The sequence below is a fragment of the Eumetopias jubatus genome, unplaced genomic scaffold, assembly GCF_037043125.1.
Source record: "Eumetopias jubatus isolate StellerSeaLion01/CBP00866 unplaced genomic scaffold, mEumJub1_p1.0 scaffold_9, whole genome shotgun sequence".
Classification (NCBI taxonomy): Eukaryota; Metazoa; Chordata; class Mammalia; order Carnivora; family Otariidae; genus Eumetopias; species Eumetopias jubatus.
The window spans coordinates 98,805,420-98,828,882 of record NW_028274815.1 but is presented as its reverse complement, the minus strand read 5'-3'; the positions used below and the strand labels follow the sequence as shown (position 1 = coordinate 98,828,882).

The 23,463-nt window shown below is 42.0% G+C and overlaps 1 protein-coding gene across 2 annotated transcripts in view; it reads right to left on the bottom strand.

Annotated features, from left to right (window-relative positions):
- Positions 1-23,463, bottom strand: part of KIF16B (kinesin family member 16B) — a 306,377-nt gene that overhangs the window by 135,672 nt on the left and 147,242 nt on the right. Inside the window, exons 14-17 of one of the 2 annotated variants that reach the window (XM_028113007.2) lie at positions 22,879-22,930; positions 20,857-20,994; positions 4,722-4,804; positions 3,205-3,293 (exon numbers count right to left, since the gene is read on the bottom strand). In XM_028113007.2, the coding sequence (XP_027968808.1) occupies positions 3,205-3,293; positions 4,722-4,804; positions 20,857-20,994; positions 22,879-22,930 (362 nt within the window). The remainder of the gene's footprint in view (positions 1-3,204; positions 3,294-4,721; positions 4,805-20,856; positions 20,995-22,878; positions 22,931-23,463) is intronic. The other variant, XM_028113008.2, reaches the window with a different exon arrangement.

Genomic DNA, 23,463 nt, shown 5'->3' with positions numbered 1-23,463 from the left:
TTCTCTAATTGCCTTGGTCTAATTAATTTCATCATGAGACCGTCTTCTCATTTTTTGCTCGAGGATCCTGAACATGACCTTGAGATTATTCAAATAACTGCAGTGTCATTTAGGAATTGACCCATGTGACAAAAACACATTCTTTTGCAGAATATGCCATTTTCCACTATTTGGAACATCCATGCCCAGAGAAATTAGTGAAAAACTTTTCCCAGAAGGATCTATGTATCCTACTGAAATTTCACTCTTAATCCGTTTGCTAAACATTTACTAAACATGTTATGTGAATGACATTTTAAAATACAGAAATTAATATGACAAGCCTCTGACCTCAAAAAACTTCCAATCAAATAGGAAAGACACTAACACGAGCCAAACTCCTGTGCAAACCCTGGCCCACACCAGCCCTCCCTACCTCCCCATCTCAGGAATGGACACACCATCTGCCCAGCTATTTACATCTGAAACCTGGGCATGATTCTTGATTCCACCACGCCCCATCTCTATGGCTACCACCCAGATCCAAGCCACTCTTGCCGCCTTTCTGTGGCTCCAGTGCCTTAAATTAAATGTCCCCTCCTCAAGAAGCCCTCCCTGACCGCTCCATCAATTACTGCTCAAGACATTTCCTTTCATTTCCCCTTTCTACACTTATTTCTAAGTTACCTGTGACTGCCTCTCTTTTCCTGCCAGCTGTAAACCGACCCCGTGGGGGCTGTTGGCAACTGTGCCCCTGGGCTAGAACCCTGCCCCGCCCCCTACAGGAGGCACGCAGAAAAGACATGTTGATTGATGATTGTCCAGTGTCCGTTACAAAGAACACCAAAACCAGGATGGCAGAAATGGAGGAATGTACAGTGAGGAACGAACACTTCCTTTTGATTGGGAGAACAGCTTCTAGAGGAGCGATCCTAGGTACTGTGCTTTAGAGGAAAAGTTTGTGCACCTCAAAACGCATGCAAGGCTCCACAACTAGCAAAAGACAAGCCCCAAAGGCATGGCTAGTCCAGCTAAGTCTGAACAATGGAAAGGATCCCCGAAATGGCTGGAACCCAGAACACAAGCACAGATGTGCTGAGAGGACAGCACGCAGAGGGGAGTGTCTGAGTGACACAGTAAGGGGTTGGAATTTTATTTTTTTAGACCATGGAAAGTCACTGAAAAGTTCTGAGGATGAAAAATTAATATATTCTAAACTACATTTCATAAACACTGAGAAAAACTGTTGTAACTTAAAAACCAGCCAACCACCCAAAATGGCATCACTTTTAAGAGAACTACATACACATCCACCTATATTTGGAGGCGGAGAAAAGAAGGATTTGGATCGCATCTGTAAATGCCAAAGGAGAGAGGGGCTCACAGTCGGTGACCCTGTGTCTCCAAGAGGATGAGCTGACTACAGATCAGGTTTTGGTTTACGAAAGCAATGAACAGCCACGTTAACATTTCCAAATGGTTTCAAAGTAAAAGGCATGAGGATGGAGGATAATGAAGCTGGCAGCTGGATTCCAGGACTGGAGCCGGGTCCTGGGCTGGGACATGATTCCAAGCGAGCACATTACACATTCCGGAAGAGTTTAGTCAAACAATATTGAACAGATGGGATCATAATCCTTACACAGACATTAACACTAAAGACCTACATATGATATTAAACAAAGTGAGTGATGAATGACTCCATCTCAGCCACAATAAAAGGCTGAAACTACTGCAAGGGATCAAAGACCTCCAACAAAATGTGCCTTTCAAAGCATCGATAACCCAGGTGCTTGGAGGGCTTTACCAATACGGCTTATTCAAGACCGATTTATCTGATGAGCGCAACTCTCCTCAACAGCGCTGTAGTAAGATGGGGGAGCTGACCAGTATGGGCAAAGGCAGTTAACTGGGACTTGTGCTTGCACGAGTTCTGGAGGGAAGAAGAGGCCCAGGAGCCTGCAGCCACAATATTGCACTAACTGGTGGTTGGCTTTTTTTCCCCTTTGGGCTTTTTGTTTGTCTGTTTGTTTTGGCTCAAGCGAGATGTCAAATCTGGGCTTCAGCTTGCCTATAAAATGAGGAATCCAGAAACATGATCAAAGGTCCCTCCCAGTTGTAAATGCCTGTGACAATGAAGAAATTCCTTGCAGGCACACCTGCTTTCCACAAACCAGGGAAGGGACTTGAGCCAAGGACGGATGCCTCCCAGCTCATCCAGGCTCAGTGTCTGTGAGTAGTGCTGAGGTCGGGGTAGGGGGGTGCTCAGGCAAGGAGCTGGCCCCAGGTCTGAATACACGCCCAGCTGGCGAAAGGCAGGTAGTGACATGGTCACTGCATGGGCCGGGCATCAGTAGGTGTGGACTCCTACCACAGCTCTATGAGACCGTGGGCTGGCAAGCTGGGATAAACTCCACATCTCAAACGGGGATGGAGTCACAGTGAGGATTATGAGACAACAGATGTAAGATGCTGAGTGCAGTGCCGGACATACGGCCACTCCTCGGTACGTGACAGTCCTAGAAGACGTCGTTGTCAGTTTTATCTCACTTAGCTGTTGCAATTACCTCCGCTGCTTTCTAGGACATTCTCTCTGTAGGAAAGATAAAATTATGGAGCCTCACGAAACTGGGAATGATCCCAAAGCCCTTTCTTCTGGTTCCCTGTTCTTAGGCATTTTCACCGTCACTACCATGTCAGCCACGCTGACTGCCCAAGGTCACCCAGCCATGAAGTCCATCTAAAACACTATCATTTGTGTCCTCAGGGTCCCCCCAGCACCTGGAAGTAGTGAACGTAACTTCCCACGCTCCTGGATGCTTAAGAATCAAAGTTCTCTGTTATTACAGTAAGTTTATAAAATGAGCTAAAAGTGCCTAAGACCAAGGGATCATGCACTGAGTAACCAAAGAGCCAATTCTAAAATATTAGACAAATACGAAAATGATAACGAAGCCTGTAACAGTCCTCACTAATGCCTCTTATGCTGTGAAGCAAAAAAATCTGAATACATAATCTCATTTATTTCATGATTACAACAAAGTACAATTATGTACGTACAGAGCAAGCACTGGCAAGCGACTTGGAAATTGGTGGGGCTGACTTGCTACGGAGGCGCGAGGCTTGACTGCAGAAGTTTCATTTTTATCAAGTGACTTGAATGGGGTTGGCACAATAAACACAACAGTGACAGTCACGGGGAAGGAGGCGCTGCCGTTCACTTACCCTGGGTTATATAACATGACCGCAGACAGGTTCTCACAAGACTTGGAGAGGTCAGTCATGGACAAGCTGAAGGAGGACAGAAGGCCACTCTAAGAGCAGACACAGGGCAGAGTGGTTACCTTAGTGGGGAAGAGAGGGCCAGCGCCCTGGACTCACTGCTTCCACCCTGTGAGAAGCAATGAGGCGCACACACCCCCCGTTAGCACGCACCAAAACTGGTCTATCTGGGGAGGGGGGGCACATCAGGGAGAGCTGGGCGATGGATGCCTCTCAAACCCAAGCCTCAGCTAGGCACAGGGGGGCACCGGGGCCCCAACATGTCCAGACCGGGAAAGCTAGCCAGGAACTGCATCACGGTGGGGATTTCCGTGACCATGCTGCGCAAAAGTGGAGGGAAGGGTCACCCTCCATTGCTGGCGGGAGCCGTGTCCTGTTCTCAGCAGCACTCACTACGTGTACTGAAGGACCAAGGTGAGGAGGGAGAGGGGAAGGGAGATCCAAAAAGGAAGTACTTAACCTGTTTGCTTCCATGGAAAGCTACTGGCAAATATATTTTCCTCCCTCTCTCCCTCTGCATCTGTGTACCAAAAGGGACCCTCCAGGGAGACCCTGGGCTGCAACAGATAAGAGGCTTCACTGGCAGCCCCAGAGAAGGCTGGGATTTGCAGCTTTGTTATTTCCCATTGAAGGCACTGGCACCCCTGAGCAGCCCTCACAGAAGGAGGCTGACTTGCAGGGGGCTATGTAACTCAGGGGTGAAGGGCAAACACTACAGGTCAGCAGATCAGGGCTGCAGCACAGGCTCGCCACTTGCTGGTTAGGGAACAAGTCAGTCTCAGTTTCTCTTCTTGGTCGTCTGTGACATGGGGGTAGGAACAGCTGCTGGGCAGATAAAGCAGTAAAATATGTGTACAAGTTTTATACAATGCCCGGCTCACAGAAATGTCAGCTGTAGTCTTTACTTTCCTCAGTCTAAGGACAGTACAGTGTCCCTAGACAGATTTCTCTCTCATCTCTTCCTCTCTCTTTCTCTCTCTCAGGTCCTCTACCCAACTCCCCCACTCAGCACTTAAAGTGCCCTCTGGATGTCCCTATCCAACCAACTGTCCTAAACTCACCCCCTCTCTGCTTCACACCCCAACCAAAAGTCCAACTCATTGTGGCTGAAAATAAAAAGTGAGCAAACTTTTGAAAGAAACTGACTCTGATATTGGGTTAACTCCTAAAACAGATCCTCACAAGTGGAAGTCACCCTCCAGTTAATGCAAAATAATGCCCAACTCCTTTGGGGGTGGAGGGGTGAAAAGAAGGGTCTAGAAGGAGCCATTTCTCCTTCTGCTCTGGAATTCACCAGCTTGCTCTCCTACTTGATCAGCCAATCATCCACTGAGCAACAACTCCCTAGAATCAGTGCAGGCTACAGAATGACTTTTCTGGCTCCATACTCCAGAAAACCAAAATCAAGCCCCAGCCCCAACAGGATCAGAGTTGGCTTCCGGAGATTTTATGCTGCTCACCTTCCTCTTCTCCCTGAGCTTGGCAGCCTCCTTAGGATGGTTAAAGCGAAACATATTCGTTCTACCCAAGAGTATCACAGCACCTAAGAATATACAAAAACACAAGTAAGCAACTTGGTTGGTTGACAACATGATACTGTGGAATTTTACAGCTGAAATGTAATTTCCAGTGCACTATAAAACAGTAATAACAAGGGAAAGCCTTAAGTTCCAAAGTCTGCCTACATAAGCCAATTTTAAATCTGCAAATATTCTGATTTTTACAGCTGAGTGTCACAATACTCATGTTACCAAGGCAGAAGTGCTGGATTCAAGCATTATATTACAAGATTTAAAACTTAATATCCAGATAATTATACTTTTGATTGTTGAGAAGAAAAAAAGAAATACATTCCACAAAGTGATGCTGTAATACCAAGCAAAACGTATGGTCACAAATTTGGGAAATGTTTATTAATGCCAATAAAAGAAGAGATCCCAAAGGAAAAAGTGCTTTCAAAAGAAAACATGGTGAAATCAGCGGAGTCCAGGTAACCACTACTAAAATCTACTTCAGAACTTGACAGGAAAGAACTTGTGTACATGTACGGTCCGTTTACATTGCTTCTTGTTAAAACCCTATTAAAATTTAGATGGCCACATCAGACACATGAGAAAGGCTCCCTTTGATCGATCAGCGTCCTGCTTGTTTGGAAAATGACTGCAGAAGAGGCAAAAGAATTCAATGTAAAAACCCAAGGGTAACAAAAATGTTAGGTGGGGGGCACATTTCAGCATGATTAAGCAAATAAGCAAACAAACACTTTCTATGGTCAGAAGTGTTCAAAGCTGGCATGGGTGCCAAGGAAGGCAGTGAGCTCCTAGTCACTGGAGGCACCTAAGTAAGGGAAACGATGTTCCAGAAGAGATTCACCATGTTCATCTGGTTCCATCCACACCTGAGAGTCTACCACACCTCAGAAAGAGGTGTTCAATCCTTGCCCTGAAAAAGAATGCAACTTATTTGTGAAGACAGAACACACACTGAAAGTCTACCACGCAAGACGGCAGGTGATAAGGTGTCAAGCATCTAAGTGACGCATGCCAGGCTGCCGTAGGTGGGGACACACCTAAGCTGGGTCTCACATGGCAGCGAGAGGACAAGAGAGGTGGTTCCAGTCTGGGGTAACCATGGGGAAGGGCTAAGCCTCAGCAGGAGAACGGGCCTGTCATGTTGGGAGAGGAGGGAGTCAAGTCCACCCAAAATGCAGGGCATCAGAAACAGCAGCAAGAACAGATACTGGATAGATGACACAGAAACACACCATGAGGACCTGGAGAGCCAGGGTGGGGAATATGCACCAAATGCCATAAACTGATGGCCAGAGAAAAGCTTCAGCTCATAGATGTTTGGTGTGCCCCAGGAAACTTTTAAAAACTGAAATTATTAGCTGCCAACAGTTAAAAATCTGCAGTTTTCACATAAAGCTCTGAGTTTCTTTCTAATTTCCCTTCAAAAACTAGAAGGTATGGTATCAGTAGATCTTATTGCCACTTGGCAAAAATCCCTGGGCTGCTGAAGGCTGCCTCTTTTGGACAGGGCACGTGACCTCTGAGTGACCACAGTCACCAACCTCGTCCCTTGGCTACTATTTCCACCTGGACCCTGCAAGTAATACCATAGCCCCAGATAGCTATTTTAGAGCTTCAGACCAGTATATCCACCAGCCTACTCAACATATGGCTTCATATTCTCAAAGGAGTTTCAAATTCAATATGGGACGGGTTTAGATCATAACCCCAGGGAACAACTGAAGGGTTGGTTCTGGTGGTTTTCATTATTTTGTGGAAAAGGAGTCAATATGGAAAGGAAAACACAGTTTCAGTAGACCTAGAGGGACAGCAGTGGATATTAACCAATCTACAATCTACGTATCCCCCCTCATGTAAAATTGCATTCGTATATTTTCCAGTTATGGAAAGGCACCATGACCATAATTAAGAAAGGTGCTTTCCATGCCTCTTATGACCACGGACTCAGAACTGGGTGCCATACAGAGAAGTCAAAAGTTAAACAGCCATGTCTAGGATATATGTATATTTAATGCTCTCAAAGTGAAATTAGAGATTAACAAGGCAATCACATTCAGTGTATTAATTACATTTAATACAATTCTTTTTTTTTCTGTTAATCAAATGCCCAGCCATGCAGGTTGAAAATTGCTAAAATATGTTAATGGAAAAATAGAATGATATTTCAGAGACATATTTCATATCATATTAAATCACTGAAAATAATCTTGCCACCCATGTATTTACATGAAATATACATAAAAATCCCTCTAAGAGTTATACAAGAAAACAAAACTACCCATGACCATTCCTTGTTTCCATCTAAATAATGTGCACAAACTGCCTGCCACATAAGAAGAGGCTTCGTTAAGGCTGGTTTCTATTTCATTAGATTCCTTTACTCAACAAAAACCCAGTGACTTAAAGAATTTCCTTCATTTTTACATTACGCTGCTGTTAATTCCTTCATTCATTGAACAAGTACCTCATGAACCTGACTGCACGCTAATCCCTGTGATAAGCACTGGAGATACAGAGTTGAACAAGTCAGACATATGCCTTGCCCTCGTGGGAGGGGGAGGTGAATAATCAAAAAATTCCACAATCAGATGCAAAGCTACAACTGAAGGAGAGATCCTGTGCCCAGTGCTCAAAGAGCACATAAGAAGAGAGCTGATTATAGGGGAGGTTAGGAACAGGTTTCCACCACCTGAGGGAGGTGGAAAGTGGTGCCTAAGACAAGCTCTGAGGATGAAGCAGGGGCAGTGAGGGAGTGCCATATACAAAGGTCGTTGGGCAGTTAAAGATGATGATGGTGGTGCTGGTGATGCTGAGCGCTTGGAAGATGGTTAAATGCCTACAGCAGAGGGAACAGGGAAGAACAGTACACATGATGAAGCTTGAGGGAGGGAAGGGAACAGACCACATAGAATCTTTCAAGATACAGAGAAGTAACTTTTATTTCATGTAGGTACAGAGGAAGACAGTGAAGGGCTTTGTGCAGCAGCATTACATGATTTGATGACAGTTGTAGAAAGTTTGTTCCTTCAACTGCTTGAAGAAGGAACCAAAGAGGGCAAGAATAGATGAAGATAAACAAGGTAGGAGGCTATTGCAAGGGTCCAGGTCAAAGGCAACAGTGGTTCAGCAAGGAAGAGGAGACAAGGAGGAAAATAAACAAGTCAGGAAGATATTTAGGAGATAGGATCAATAGGACTCCACAATGGGCTAGATATGGGGAGAAGGGAGGTGAGGGAGATGCTCCTGGGTTTTGGCCTGCAACAACTAGTTGGATGGGGAACTGTTCACAAAGACTGAGAACAATGGAAAAGGACCAACACTGGGTTGTGAGAGAAATTGTGAGCTTGGTTTTATGCATTAAATCTGAGATGCCTTTGGAAGGTGGAAATATGAAGCTCTGGAAGAAAAACCTGGGACATCTATCGATCTATCAGTCTATCTACCAACCCACCTACTGAACTACTTACTCTCAAATATATATAAATATAAATATAAATATATATGTACAATATAAATGTATATATAAAATACAAATATATATAAAAATATATATATACACATGCACATCCATAAGTGTACATATCTACTTAACATCTGTGTGTAAGGTTGAGACCTGGAGCCCCAACCTCTTGATGCAGCCAACAGCAAGCTAAGCTTAACCTCTCCAGAATTCAGTTTCCTTATCTAGTCATTAAACTGGATATTTTCTGAGGTTCCTTTCAGATTTTAAACTCTTTAACTATGAACTACTCCTTGATCTGAGGTTAACATGATTAATCACAGCAGATGGACTTTTCTGATGTACTCAGTTTGTAATTTCTAGAGCATACCTAAGCCTCCTTGTAATATATGATGACTTCTCTGAGATTACTTCAGAGCCCGTTAAATACCACAAGGTAGACAAATTCTAGACAGTCTTTAAAGGAAATGGAAGGGAAATGACATTGTAAAAGGGGACACAGAGGCACTTGTTAACAACCAAAAAAAAAAAAGAAAAGAAAAAAGCTTCACTTAAATCTCTTTGAATGAAACCACGGAAGGCTGATTTCACAGATTTTCTGTTTTAGTATTTCAGGTACACTGAAAATGAAACTAAACATGTAAACATTTCTAGGGATTTCTAAGGAGTATAGGGACAATAATCATTAATATCACTATTAATTACCCTCCTCAAATTTTATGTGAGATTTTCTAATTCTGCTACTGCACAAATAAATCAACTTTTTTTTCCTATTAAATGTTGTCATATGAATATTTCTGAGGTGACAATGTACAAATTAATTAATTCTGGGTTATAATTAATGTAAAAATGTAAGAAAACTGTATTCCCAAAAGTGAATGGTCCAATATGATAGGAGTTTAGAGGCTGAAAAATAAGGGGTCTTGTGAAATTCTGCTTCAGGCTCCAAATTCTGAATTTAATCACTTTAGAAAGCCCCATCCCCACCCCATACACACGGACAGGCTATAACACACTACTAGAGCATGCCCAGTGAGAGAGGTTTTTATTTTGGATACAACTGCCAGAAAAGCAAAGCTCTGCCTAGGAACCTAATTTTCTAGGATGGTACTGAGATATAGGTCAGGGTGAGATAGGATGGGTGAAGTTCTTAAAATGTGCTTATGTGGGATGATTTTCCTTTGGATTTAAAACATCTGCAAAACATTTATATTAAAATAAGTTAATGATAATGGCACCATTTGGGGGACCTGATAAAGAAAAGGACTAATTTCCACTAATATATGCCAGGACTTGAGAACACATTACATAATATGTTCGAAGGCCTTGGACTCTTGTGACATTGACATTATTATTTCAGACACCTGAATTATAGTAATTTTTCTCTAACTCAAAATGGCTTCGGGCGGTGAGATGGGGAAGATTAAGATCTGACATGGTGCTTGTGGTAAGAAAATTTCATATGGATACTAATGAATTCAACCAGGACACATGGCTTGGGGTTCACAGCTGGCTTGCAAGAAGAGTGACAGGCACTCAGCATCAAGGGTAGCGGATGTCAGTGTCAAAGCACACCATCGGGTCGTCTGCTGGTGTTTGTGAAGGCTATAAATACACATGACACCTTCCCAAAAAGCTACAGAGGCCCGGCCACCTCCCTTTCAACATTTATAATTCAAATATGGATTTATAATTTCCTGCTTTAGATAAATCACTTAAACCCTTGTTTACTCTTGGTAAAGTAAAAATTGCAAACCTGGATTGTGAGACTCTGGAAAAGAAAGTAAATCGATTGTCAGTCTTTGTCATTGAGGTTTCCGGCCAAATAATCCATCAAGAATTATTTGCCCAACTGTGTGCACATGCTAAACGTGGAGCTGTGTAAAATTCCAAGATGCTCTAGTCCCATCAACCCAAATAAGTGTTTAGATGTGTGTGGGGACAGGGGTGGGGTACATGGGGATGGATTTTTTTTCTTCTGAAAGCCTCAGGGGAGATACAAAAAGAGTATATGGAACAAGTCTCATCCTTCTGAAGGAAAATGCAGAAAGTGTATGAAATAATTAGAGGGTGATTCCAGACAGTAGACAATAAGATGACAAATTCTAAGGTACTGAATGGAAGGCATTATACTAACTGGTCAAGCTATTATTAAATTTCTTTATTTCATATTCTTTGTTACTGACAATACTGCTTATTCTGTTAGTAACAAGCTCAACTATTCAGTTCTAGCCTCCTACACACTCCAAGCTGTCAATATTTTATTGTTCCTTCCAAAATAGTTCTTCCAAAATGCTTCCCTTCACTCTAAGCAACAATGATCTCTTACCTCCAGTCCCCTTTCGTTACTGCTCATCTCCAAGCCCCCTTGGGCTACACAAACATGGCACCATCCTTCATCTCAGCGACATTACGCATCTACCGAATGGTGAGCACCTTCTAGTCTGTGGTTCCCAAGCCGTACAAACCCGCCATGAGTCAGCAGCCCTGGTCCTCCACTGCTCCTGTCCTCCACCTCACCCACCCTCCAGGCTTCAGACATTTCTTCACTACGCACTTTGGTCAAGCACATCTATGTCACATCTACATTACTTCTTCACCACGTGCCATTATGACAGATATGTCATTCACTTCAGAATTCAACTTTAGGTAAATTTCTCCTTTTTTGGCAGTCTACAGCCACCCTAGGGGAAGGGTTTCGGTTCTGCCCCAGATGGAATAAGCACTCCCCGCCCTTTCTCTCCCACTGAATGCCACTGCCGTGCGGGCAGAATGCAGGCAGCAGTCAGTTGAGGGCCCTGAGAAGTAAACAGTAACAGTTAGGCTGAAGAAGACAGGGATCTGAAGCACCAATGGAAGGATGGGGAATTTACCATTTGCCCCCTCCAGTATTCCCTCCCTTAGCTGAGGAGGAAACCTAACAGCTGACATTAGTGCAAATGAGAACTCCAGGAGATGCCTTCCAGTTCAGGTTTGAGGAGGAGCGAGAGGGTCCCCTGGCAGCAACGCAGGTAGCAACGGGGGGCCCCCAGATGCCTAAACTTATGAGGAAGGGGAAGATCTCTCTCCAATTAGAGGGTGGAGCATACCCTTGTTGCTTCTTCCTCTCTCTCTGCCCTCTCACTTCTTGGCCCCAGACTTGGGCACAAGAGCAGGAAGAACAAGAAAGAGGACTATACAGCACCAGATTTCTAGCCAGATGACAGAAAAGGAAAGACTCTTCAGTGTTGACATAGAAGGAGAAGTTCAGGAAATCAACCTCACAGAACTGTTTATGAACTCCTAGGCCACTTAGATCTGACCCTCAACAGCACACAAAGACTTCAAGAACTGACCTAAGATACAGACCACTGCTCAGGTCCCAGACTGACTCTTGGGTAGTGCACACACAGGGCAGACCAGAATAGCACCACAAAGGCTTTGCAAACTGAATTGGCACTAAAGCCAGAATCACAAAGCACGGAGGCTAATTCTAATTTACAGTCTGAATCCAACCAGGTCCACTGTTTGCCAAAACAAAACAAAGCAAAATCAATGTTTCCCAAAGGATTTAAATAGGACTCAGAGTCTCATAACAAAATATCAAAAATGTCCAGGATGTAATCTAGTATTACTCAGGATATGAAGAACTGGGAAAATCTCAATGTGTATGGCGAAAAAAGCAATCAACAAATGTTATGTGGAGATCACAGAGATATTAGATGTATTTGATAAAGATTTTAAATCAGCTATTATAAAAATATTCAAACACAGGAGAGTAATCCTGAAAGGTAAAATGTTTCAAAAATAAAGGATATAAAGAACAATCGATTAAGAACAATCGATTATTATAACTAAAGAATACAATAAGCAAAATTGGATGGGCTCAGTAGAAGGTAGAGAGGAGAAAGTCCATGAACTTGAAGACAGACCAACTGAAATGACCTAATCTGAAAAGCAAAAAGAAAAAAGTTTACCAAAGGATAAAAATAAGTAAACAGAGCCTCAGGGACCTGTGAAAACAATACTGAAATACTTATGTAACTGGAGCCCCAGAACAAGAGAAGGAAGACTATAGAGCAAAGAATGGCTGAAAAATTCCCAAATCTGGAGAAAGACATAAACCTACAGATTCAAGAAAGTCCAAAGATCCAAGATCCAAAATGGGTAAATGCCAAGAAACCCATGCCAAGGCACATTGTCAAGCCTCCCTATGGGATGTGAAGCTGAAAGTGACATTTAAAAAGGAACAGAGAGATTATGAAAAATAGATATGATGTCTTTAACAAGAGAAGATGAATCAATAAGAGAATAAGAGGTTAAAGAGACTGACATTTGGTTGCTGCATACACCGAATTTGGGCACCAAGAAACCATCTTCAATGTGATTGGTTTTGGTCAGCTGGTCTCACATTAGATGTTCATCAGCATCACCCATACGACTTGTGAAAAACTGAAATGCTGGGCCCCATCCCTACATTCTCTGACTCAGGAGGTCTAGGATGGGGCATTTCAAAATGCTCCTAGGGACTGCTGCTATTGTTGATCTGGGGACATGGCTTTTAAGAACTACAGGCTTTGGGTAGAGTCTTTAAAAGAGTCAGGGCTTTGGCTTTCAAAAGCATCTGCTGAAACATCCATGTGCAAGAGACAGGTGTCAGATGTGCAGATCTCAAGTCTGAGGGAAAAATCTAATGATACTGAGTGTTTATGAGCAAGTACAGGTGAGTTCAATGGGAGGCCAGCCACTGATATCTGTTGGCTGCCTATAATGTTCAAAAGGGCTCTTTTGTTCATTACATACCTTGGCTAAATTGCTGGAAGATCCATTTCCCTTGCTGGTTGCACTAAAATTCTTTTTTAATTTGCCACTGAACAATTCACAGCAGCCCTAAAGCAAATGAAAATTTTATCAAAGCCTCCTCAGCTCACTCCCCAGACAGTCACCTGTTTCCTCTTTCTGAGTGCTTGAATAGACACAAATATACTTTGGCACTGAAGCATAACACATTCAGATGCACCTAGGTGTAAAGTCCCCAGATGCATTTCTGCAGCACGTCTAAAAGGACAGATGAACATTCAACGGCTCTGACAAACCCGCAAGACGACCAAGGGAGTCCATGGATATGAATGGGAAAACTGATTACCTTGTTTAAAAACTACCAGCTGTAAAATAACATTTTACAGGAAAAAGACAAAAATAATAATAATTAACATGACAGAATAGGTCCTAGAATTGCACAGAAAATGCTGAAATACTTTTTGAATTGTAACTCACTTGATTTTTGTACCAATTCATATTAAGTATATGGGGAGTGGGGGGAAAGAAGACAAAGAAGAAGAAAAACCTAAGGTCTAAAACTTTACCAAGAACAGCTCAAGACCTATGGACTAGACACCATGGTCAAATTCATGCTTTCTTCTCCAGCAATTGCCTCTCTTTCTACAAAATCACACTACGGAATTATTCTATGAAATTACTCGGTGCAATGATTCTCCGGCATCGTGGGAGTGAGGAAGCCAAGCTCCAGAGAACACGGCAATTGAAGAGCAGGTCAGATGCAATGCTACATATGCCACGCACGGTTTCTTGGAAGAACTCAGAGAGGAGGAGGAGGAGGAGAAAAGCTTCATATACCAGGCTTACGGCAAGATCCATTATAAATGTCATTACAGTTAATTCTCACAGTACTAGCAAACACTTTTTATTTTAGTGATGTTACCAGATGGAAACACTCCTGTAATTTTAAGGCAGGGGAAGTACTGTTTATGGAACCTGAAATAAGTAAGGCTGTTAACAGATACAGGTAAAAAAATTTCCTCGCGATGGTGAAAATCTGCTAAATGTAGGTAAATCTCCTATTAGTTGATATTCACAAGTATCTTAAGTGATCTAGATAAGGAAGTGGTAATTACTACCTGTGCTTTTTAATGGGACAGGCTGACTAACACATTTCCAAATGAAGTAATTTACTAATGAAAAGAGACATTTAAATACCAAATATCAGCAAATACTGGAAACTGGTAGTGAAAAGACAGGAAGCTGTTGGTAGTGCAGGGTAAACCCAGAATCCAGTCAAACGCAGTTAATACGGTCAGATCATTGTGACTTGGGTTAACATCCATCTACTTTCTCTGTTCTTGATACCGTTCCTTAAATTGCTTCATGGGCAAAAGCCAAGATTTTTGGAGTATGAATATACTGCCATGTATTTCTGTAAATTCATGTAACATTAATTCTGTTTCCCAATTATTACAATATTTTAATGAAGTCCAAATTCTTTCTCTTTTTCACTTTGGTCTTGCTTTTTTTGTTAAAAAATCAAATCTTGGGGCGCCTGGGTGGCTCAGTCCTTAAGCGTCTGCCTTAGGCTCAGGTCATGATCCCAGGGTCCTGGGATCGAGCCCCGCATGAGGTTCCCTGCTCCGTGGGAAGCCTGCTTCTCCCTCTCCCACTCCCCCTGCTTGTGTTCCCTCTCTCACTGTGTCTCTGTCAAATAAATAAAATCTTAAAAAAAAAAAAAATCAAATCTTACAGGGGTGCTTAAGTGGCTCTGTGGTCACTCTTCATTTCAGCTCAGGTCACAATCTCAGGGTCGTGGGATTGAGACCCTTATCAGGCTCTGCACTGAGCATGGAGCCTGCTTAAGATGCTCTCTCTCTCTGTCTCTCTCTCTCTCTCTCTCTCTCTATCCCCACTGACCTCCACATCCCCCCATGTGCTCACACACGCTACTGCTCTCTCTAAAAAAAAAAAAAAAAAAAATCTTACAAATATAGCTGAAAATTCTTTTGTAGTCCTGCCTGATCAAAAACCCCCTTTTTCTCCAGAGGTTAAGACCATTCCAAAGTAGGCATGTGTTAGTCCCATTCACATCTTTTTATTTTTACTACATATTTTCATAACCAAAATCAAGACATTATATACTTTGTGTTTTTAAAACATGTTCCAGTTCTCATTTTAATAATCCTCAAAAGTTTAGAATTGTTTGGGTCCCTGGGTGGCTTAGTCATTAAGCATCCAAATCTTGATTTTGACTCAGGTCTTGATTTCAGGGTTGTGAGACTGAACCCTGCGTTGGGCTCTGTGCTCAGCAGGGAGTCTGCTTAAGATTCTCCCCATCTCCCTCTCTCTCTGCCCTGCCCCCCTCAGGTGTGCACACACACTCTCTCTAAAAAAAAAAAAAAAAAATTAAGAACTGTTAAGTGGAGAAGTCTAACCCTTAATTTTTGAAGGACTATACATGTTCTTTCCCTGGTGGGATCTTTTAGTCTTAAAGTATGTGCATTTAAAAAAAAAGGTATTGTCTTGCTTCTTTCATGTAATTCCTTCAAACACAAAGTCATCTTGCATTTCATTACCCTAAGACTTGCTAATGACATTTTTACTCGGTACATGGGTGTTTAAAGACTTTCAAACATAGTACTTTTATGTCTGTAGCACAGCAGAGCACCAGAGGAACTCAAGCCAAAATCATGGCACCATGGTAATAAAGCAATTTAGATAGCCCAAGGAAAAGAAAATTCTGACTATTAACCTTAAATGTCAATTAGCACTATTACTTTCTTCAGACAAGTCAAAAATTTCGTTTCAGTCATTACTAACCTGAATAGGCATATTTTTTTAAATTTTTTTATTGTTATGTTAATCACCATATAGTATATCATTAGTTTTTGATGTAGTGTTCCATGATTCACTGTTTGTGCATAACACCCAGGGCTCCATGCAGAATGTCCCCTCTTTAATACCCACCACCAGGCTAACCCATCCCCCCAACCCCCTCCCCTCTAGAACCCTCAGTCTGTTTTTCAGAGTCCATCATCTCTCATGGTTCGTCTCCCCCCTGACTTACTCCCCTTCATTCTTCCCCTCCTGCTATCTTCTTCTTTTTCTTTTTTCTTAACATATGTTGCATTATTTGTTTCAGAAGTACAGATCTGTGATTCAACAGTCTTGCACAATTCACAGCGCTCACCATAGCACATACCCTCCCCAATGTCTATCACCCAGCCACCCCATCCCTCCCACCCCCCACCACTCCAGCAACACTCAGTTTTTCTCCTGAGATTAAGAATTCCTCATATCAGTGAGGTCATATGCTACATGTCTTTCTCTGATTGACTTATTTCGCTCAGCATAACACCCTCCAGTTCCATCCACGTCGTTGCAAATGGCAAGATCTCACTCCTTTTGATGGCTGCATAATTGAATAGGCATATTTTTTAAATGGACTTTCAATTAAGGTAAAAATTAAAGATAAAAAAACTTGATAAAAATACTATATGGGTGATATATTTATTATTTATCTACCATGCTTCAATCCACAAGAGAATTAGAGACATAAGCAGATGACAATAGAATAATAAGCAAATTCTTTGAACTAAATAAACAAGCTAATAATCTTTTTTTGTGGGGGTGGGCAAAGGGTAGAGAAGAAATTCCCAATATTAAATAATAAGTTCTAGGCAGTTCCCCTGTTGAACGGTATGTGCTCTAAAAGTTCCTTTTTCAATGTGTTGTTTGGAACTTAAAACTGATTTTCTCACAGAAACACCATTACGCATAAAAGTTAGCTTCCAGGCGAATCCAGAGGAGACTATTTAACCCATAAATGGCAGAAGCGGTGGTCACTGTCATCCACTCAGCCTCCTCAGCAGCCAGGACTGTGGATGGTGTGAGCTCCAGAAGCTCCAAACAGTCATGGGTAGAGCAGGGAAAGCACACAGAGGAAACAGGTGGAGGGCCAGGCAACAAAGCCAGGTGGATCCAGCAGAAAATATTCACCTTTGTGGGCTATCTGTGATTCAAACACAGCTTAGCTAATTAAAGTCCCCAATTATGATCCCAACCATTACTCATTCTCTAACTTCCTGTGTGTGGCTCCACAGACACCCCAGGCTGCACCTGAGATATCTGGAGGAACAATGCCCAAGACTCAGAAGTCCTAGAGTGAGGTCTCTGAATAGGTTGAACCTCACCTTCCCCATATGGTTTTAAATTGATATCCTTAAAGGCCCAATGTGCTCAAAAAATTTTCAATACTATCATCAAAATAGATTATTATAGCATGAAAAGATTTTTCCTCCCCATTTCTGAGCAGTTAAAGTATACAGCTACGTGGAGTATCTTGTATATGTGAACAAACACAGTTCAATAAGAACACATATTAAAAACTTCCCAAAGTTTCTTTGGAAGAAACTGATGAAAATTCAAATAAAAAAAGAGACGTATTGAATAAATAGAAGTCCCAAGATGGAAATGTATTTGTTATAATGTGAACAAATCAAATGAAATTAAAACCTAACTTCTGAAAGGATATTTTAGCACAAAAGTAAAAAGATCCTAAAATTTCTTTGAAAAAAAAATAGGCATGAGTAGCAAAAAAACCACACAGGTAAGAAGAGAATTTAAAGCATATTATAATACAACAAGCATTAAAATTGTGTGATACTGGTACAAAAGCAGAAATACAGAACACTGGAACAAAGTGGAAAGCCATGAAATAGATACAGCGCTATGTTTTAGTGTTCATTTGTGGTAAAGTAAATTTCTTCAAAAGAGAGGCGAATACAGGACGGGGTAAGGTTATAATAAATGATACACTGCTGTGGAAAACAAACTAAATTAGGTCTAACTCCAGATGTATTAAACAATTAAATCTTTCAAAATGAATTCCAAAGTTCTACCCATACATTAATAACGATGATACTGAAAACCAGGACAAGCCTCTTGTAAAATCCTGTAACAATACAATCATCATAACAAGGTCAACCTCGCCTGACCTAACTGAGAGAGATGCAGCACGTACAGAGATCTCTACAGACAAGGAGACATGTCTCTCACCACCCCTGCTGCCTAGAGGAACAGCAGCAGGAACCCCGCCTGAGATCCTAAGAGTGAACAAACAAGTGGTCTGGTCTGTGTATTCACAAGCAGAGACGGCCACTGAAAAGTCCTACATACTGACCTCCTGTCTGCCAGTCAATTATATCACTTTCTGGGCTCTCATCATGACTATTACTCTGCTGTCTGGCAAGAACCAGCTTCTCCATCCCATACTGCCAGAGTCCTTGTCCTGGTTGCAAAAACACAGAAAATGCTGCTTTGGTAACCATCTTCGGGCACTCACTGTGTCCCTGGTTTGGGCTAGGCACCTGGTACTACTGAACTCTGACATTCTTGGCCAGCTCCAGCACACTCAAATGTTTCCCAAGCTCCACTTACCCTGAGACTAAAACATACTAAGAGTACAAGAACAGATGAAGAGATCAATGGATGGGTGGATGAGTGGATGATTTGGCAGTGGGTGTATGGGTGGGTGCTCCATTAGAAGCTCTTAGAATGTCTTCAATGGATTCTATATTCCTCCTGTAAAGCATGATCATCCTGGTCCATGTTACATGTCCTTCATTTCTGAGATAACTCCTTGCAACTGATTTCTGCTCATGACTTTGCTAGCACCAATGAACTATATGCTTTCCATCTGTCCAATTTCCCCCATCTATCCAATTCCTATGTCACAGCAGATACAGTATAGTATATAACCACGAAAAACTGTTATTATAAAGATTATGTATAATATACCAAAAAGGGCTTAAGATAAGTCAACTTCTTTCTTGCCTTCCCTCTTCCATGATTCAGTATAAAAGCCATTAGGCAGCATTGAGCAAAGCAGGCATGAGCAAGGGAATGGGAGGAATTTTTCATGTCTGCACTAGAAGAATGAGGGCGGTGGTGGCCCAGCATGGGGTATCACAGCCTGAGCAGAAAGAGGGTCCTTTCATGACGAGGGGGCAGAAGTGACAAGATACTGGTTACATAATGGAAGTCAGGTTCATCACTGTCAGAAAAGGGAGTGGAGCTACAAATAAGAAAAAGGAAAAAACTAGAAAGAATGCTATGATATTGGGTTGGAATTAGAGGTACCGGTATGAACTCCTGGTCAGCAATATGGATACTGAAATACTGAAATAGATACAGACATAAATATAGTTGTATGTGTTGTACATACACACAGAGACCCCCACTTTCCCTAACTCTGTTGACCAACAGGACCTGGGAGCCGCAACACCTCAACAGCCATGAGCACATCTAGTGCCTGGATCTTAGTTTCTAAATCCCATTCTCCACTGACAGGAACCAAGGATCCTTGGAAAACTGGCTGATTCCAGGAAAGTGTAAAGATAAGCCTGGAATATCTTACTGTGTCAGAAAGTCAGGAAGGGCTCAGAGATGATAGGGACAAGCCATAAGGACACAGAAATGAGCTTGGAGGGACTCCCATTTGCCAAATCTGGGACAATTTGGGTATCAAAATAAATAATGATAGAAACAGACCAAAACCTACCAAACAAAATAGCAAGCCATGTGACACTGTTGATTTAAATAAATACTAAATAATAATGTATATGTTATATATATAATAACAAAGAAAGAAAGAGAAAGCTCTTTCTTACAGTAAAAATCAAACGAATAAATGTAGAAGAAAATTACCATTTGGCAACTATTGGAATAATAATTAAATCAGACACCATCAATGCTCAAAATCAATGGATTCTAAAACCAGTGGGTGAAAGTATGATAAAGAATGGAATATTTATCATGTCAATATCCTTCCCAATATCCTTATCAATAAAAAGGAGAAAAGGAGTAGCTTCATAGTAAAGAAGCCTGGCAAGCTCCATTTTAATCAAATGACCAAAGTGAGTATCTCCTCAGTAATGATGTGAGAGAAACAGGGCACCATTTCTCTGATATTCCTGTCAAGAAGGCACAGTATTAAGTGTCATCATGAGGAGGCATCGGACAGACGCTATGTTTATGCAGAGGGACATTCTACAACATATTTGACCTGCCAAAGTCCTAAAAGTCAGAGGAAAGCAAAGGGACTCTTCCAGACTGAAAGAGACAAGAGGGGTGTGGCAACCAAATACAACACAAGATGCCAGACTGAATCCTGGACCCACAGCAGACACTATTGGACAAATGACAACAACTCAAAGGGTGTCTGAGAATCAGATGGCAGGAATGTACCAGTGTTAGTTCCCTAATTTGGAAGCTTATACTGTAATTACATAGAAGAATGCTACTGTTTAAGGGAAATAAACACTGAAGTATTCAGGGGTGGTGGGGCATCATGTTAGCAATCTACTTTCAAATGCTTCTGAAATTAAAAAGTTCTTTGTACTACACCCTCAGATTTTCTATAAAACTGAAATTATTTCAAAAGAACAAAAAAAGATATGATACAAGATCCTGTATGTATAATTACAACTATTCACAAAAGAATATAAATAGGGTAATAAAGTTATTAACAGCAAGCACAGTGTTAAGGTTTTTGCATTTAAAAGGTGTTTTAACTTAAAAAAAATCCTTTAAAGTCACATTTCCATAGAGCAGTAACTTTTAAGACAACTACGTATATGTTTAATTCAACAAGACAACTGGAATTATAAAGAAGTCCTCCAGCAAAACAGAAAACAGCATAATGAAGCAAAGTGTCTTCATCTTTTTTATAACTAATCAGCAATTAATTCTAAGATGCACAAGTGCCCCCATTACCTAGCCAACTTGTTCTAGAGCGATGACACACACAAAGAACTCTGAAAACCAAAACCCAGATACCTTGATTTAGGTGTGTGGCCTCCATGATCTGAACACCATTCACAGAGCACTGAGACCCGCTCAGGGGTATGAGAGTCACCGTTCCCCCAACATTCTCAAAGATGCAGTGCTCACTCTCTAAGTCGAGGCCATGAAGAACTAAGTTGGAAAAACATAAAAGAAAGATGATATTTTGTTATCTAGTGCAATGATTCCCAACCTTTATGTATTTTTCCATAATAGAATACTCTACCCCTTCCATGTAAATATTGTGAAGTGAACATTTATATGTTCATTGAGAAAAGTGAACTTCAAGAGTTCGTGGCATCAACTGATAGAACTGAAGGTATCCTCTGAATGTTACCTCAAAGGATCTGGATATCACCCGTGTAAGGAAATAAGTTCTCGCATGCTAACTTATCTCATCTTTAGAGAGAAAATAGTTGAGCAATTTGTCTTCATTGAATACCATTGTGTCACTCAGATGTTGAATAAATTTCCCCCACCAGCCACCCAAAGGTCACAGTAAAACAGAAGCAACAAAAGAACTCCATGGGTCAAGGACTTATTATAACCTCCACACTTACAGACACTGACCCCCAGGAGCAGAAACCAAAGGTGACCTTGGCCTGGCATGGATCTTGGGAGGCCCAAGGAAGTCTCCAGAAGCTGTACTGGGATGCACACTTACACAGCCTTTGCCAAATCTGAGAGCACAAGACCTCCACTGACCTCTCTGAGTATGTGGCTGCTAAAGTATACCTAAACTTGTAGGACTATCCTGAGTTATTCTTGCTTGGTGAGTGGCCAGGCACAGATATGAAGGCCTGTCAAATAAACCTACAAGATTTTAGGCACCATTCTTAGCCAGTTTCTCAAAGACACAAATCCAACAGCTCCTGCGGCTCCCCACAGAGCTGTACTACTGAACTTTTCTGTACACAGAAAACATGTGTTCTGACCACTCATCATCATTTACAGCAACCCCAAAGGTCAAACACACAATTTAACAATCCAAAGAAGAGGACTGACACCTAGTTCTACTCAAGACCAGCTGAAACTGAGGACTTCTGGGACCTGGTTTTGCAGCAAATAGTACAACACGTAGAAGTACACTAGCTTTGGCTTGATGAATAGCTTATACTTGGCAGGAGAGCAAGACCATCGGCAGCAATTCTAGAAACAGCTGATAGGGCAGAATTCTTCCCCTGCCAATGCCCACCTTGTCACACACACATACACAGACCACCCACCACCACCGTAGTGGTCCCTAAGTTACACTTTCAAAGCCTAGCAAGACCTCACCCTGCTCCAAGGTTGAATCCCAGGTCATGTGTGTGCCTCAGCAAGACCTCACCCTGCTCCAAGACTGAATCATGGGTCATCTGTGTGCCTCAGCAAAGACTTTTGGGAAACCCAGAAGTCACACCTCCATATGTATGCATGTGTGTATTCCTACTCTCCATCATCATTATACAGCTAAGTGTCTACATCCTTCCTGTTAAAGTGTCTGATAGCCTTTATCTGTGTCTGTTGGCATTTTTCCATCACTAACCCACTGCAATTTAAATTACTCTTGAAAATTGTGACAGAATACAGAATGTATATAGGGTGGGGCAGGGGGATTCATAGTTCTACTTAATTCACTAAATTAATTGTTCTGTGTCACTTGTTTGAATTGAATTCAAAATTACAGAAATGAACATACTGATCAATACTGTATTTGAAAAAGAGGTGTTTTTTTTTTTAATCACTTTAGTGTCATTCAAAAGAAAATTCTTCATCAAATGATTTTTTTTTAAGATTTTATTTATTTATTTGAGAGAAAGAATGAGAGAGAGAGCACATGAGAGGGGGCAGGGTCAGAGGGAGAAGCAGACTCCCCGCCGAGCAGGGAGCCCAATGAGGGACTCGATCCCGGGACTCCAGGATCATGACCCGAGCCGAAGGCAGCCGCTTAGCCAACTGAGCCACCCAGGCGCCCCTTCATCAAATGATTTTTTAAAAATCACTGGGGGAAGAGGAAATTATAAAGATTCTCACCAATATCTTGTTCTGTTGAAGCATCTTCTCTACCAACGTATGTCTGACCTTCCTAGGAAGAAAAGTCAAGTAAGACTTATTAGTAAGAACATGAGGAATGGTCTGTTTCTCTATTTTTCATTTGAACCCAAGCAAGCTGGTGGCCAATGGGCTGAGCAGTGAGTGTCCTGGGCAGGCCACAGCCTCCGTGCAGGGAGGGTTCACTGAGGCTCTGAGACCATGTCCCACACTGTCCGGGAAAGGGCCGCACAACTCTTGAGGCTTAAGGCACAATCATGGGCTGGCTCCTATTGGGGCACACATCAATGTCTGTCCATGCCGGTAATCCCACTGATGATGTTCCTGATCCTTTCTGGCAAGCTTCCCCTCTAGGGGCGAGGGGTTCTTCGTGTCTAAAGACATAGTTTATGGGAGTCTGCGAAGCACAAATGCAATACCATTCTCATTTTAAGTAATGGATCAGAGAGAGGATACTAAGTCAAGGTTACAGAGGTAACCACTGATACTACTTGTGGTTAATTCTGTTCTCTTGACACGAATAGCCTGTTTGGGACCAGGCCCAATAACACAGGCAGGAGACATGCT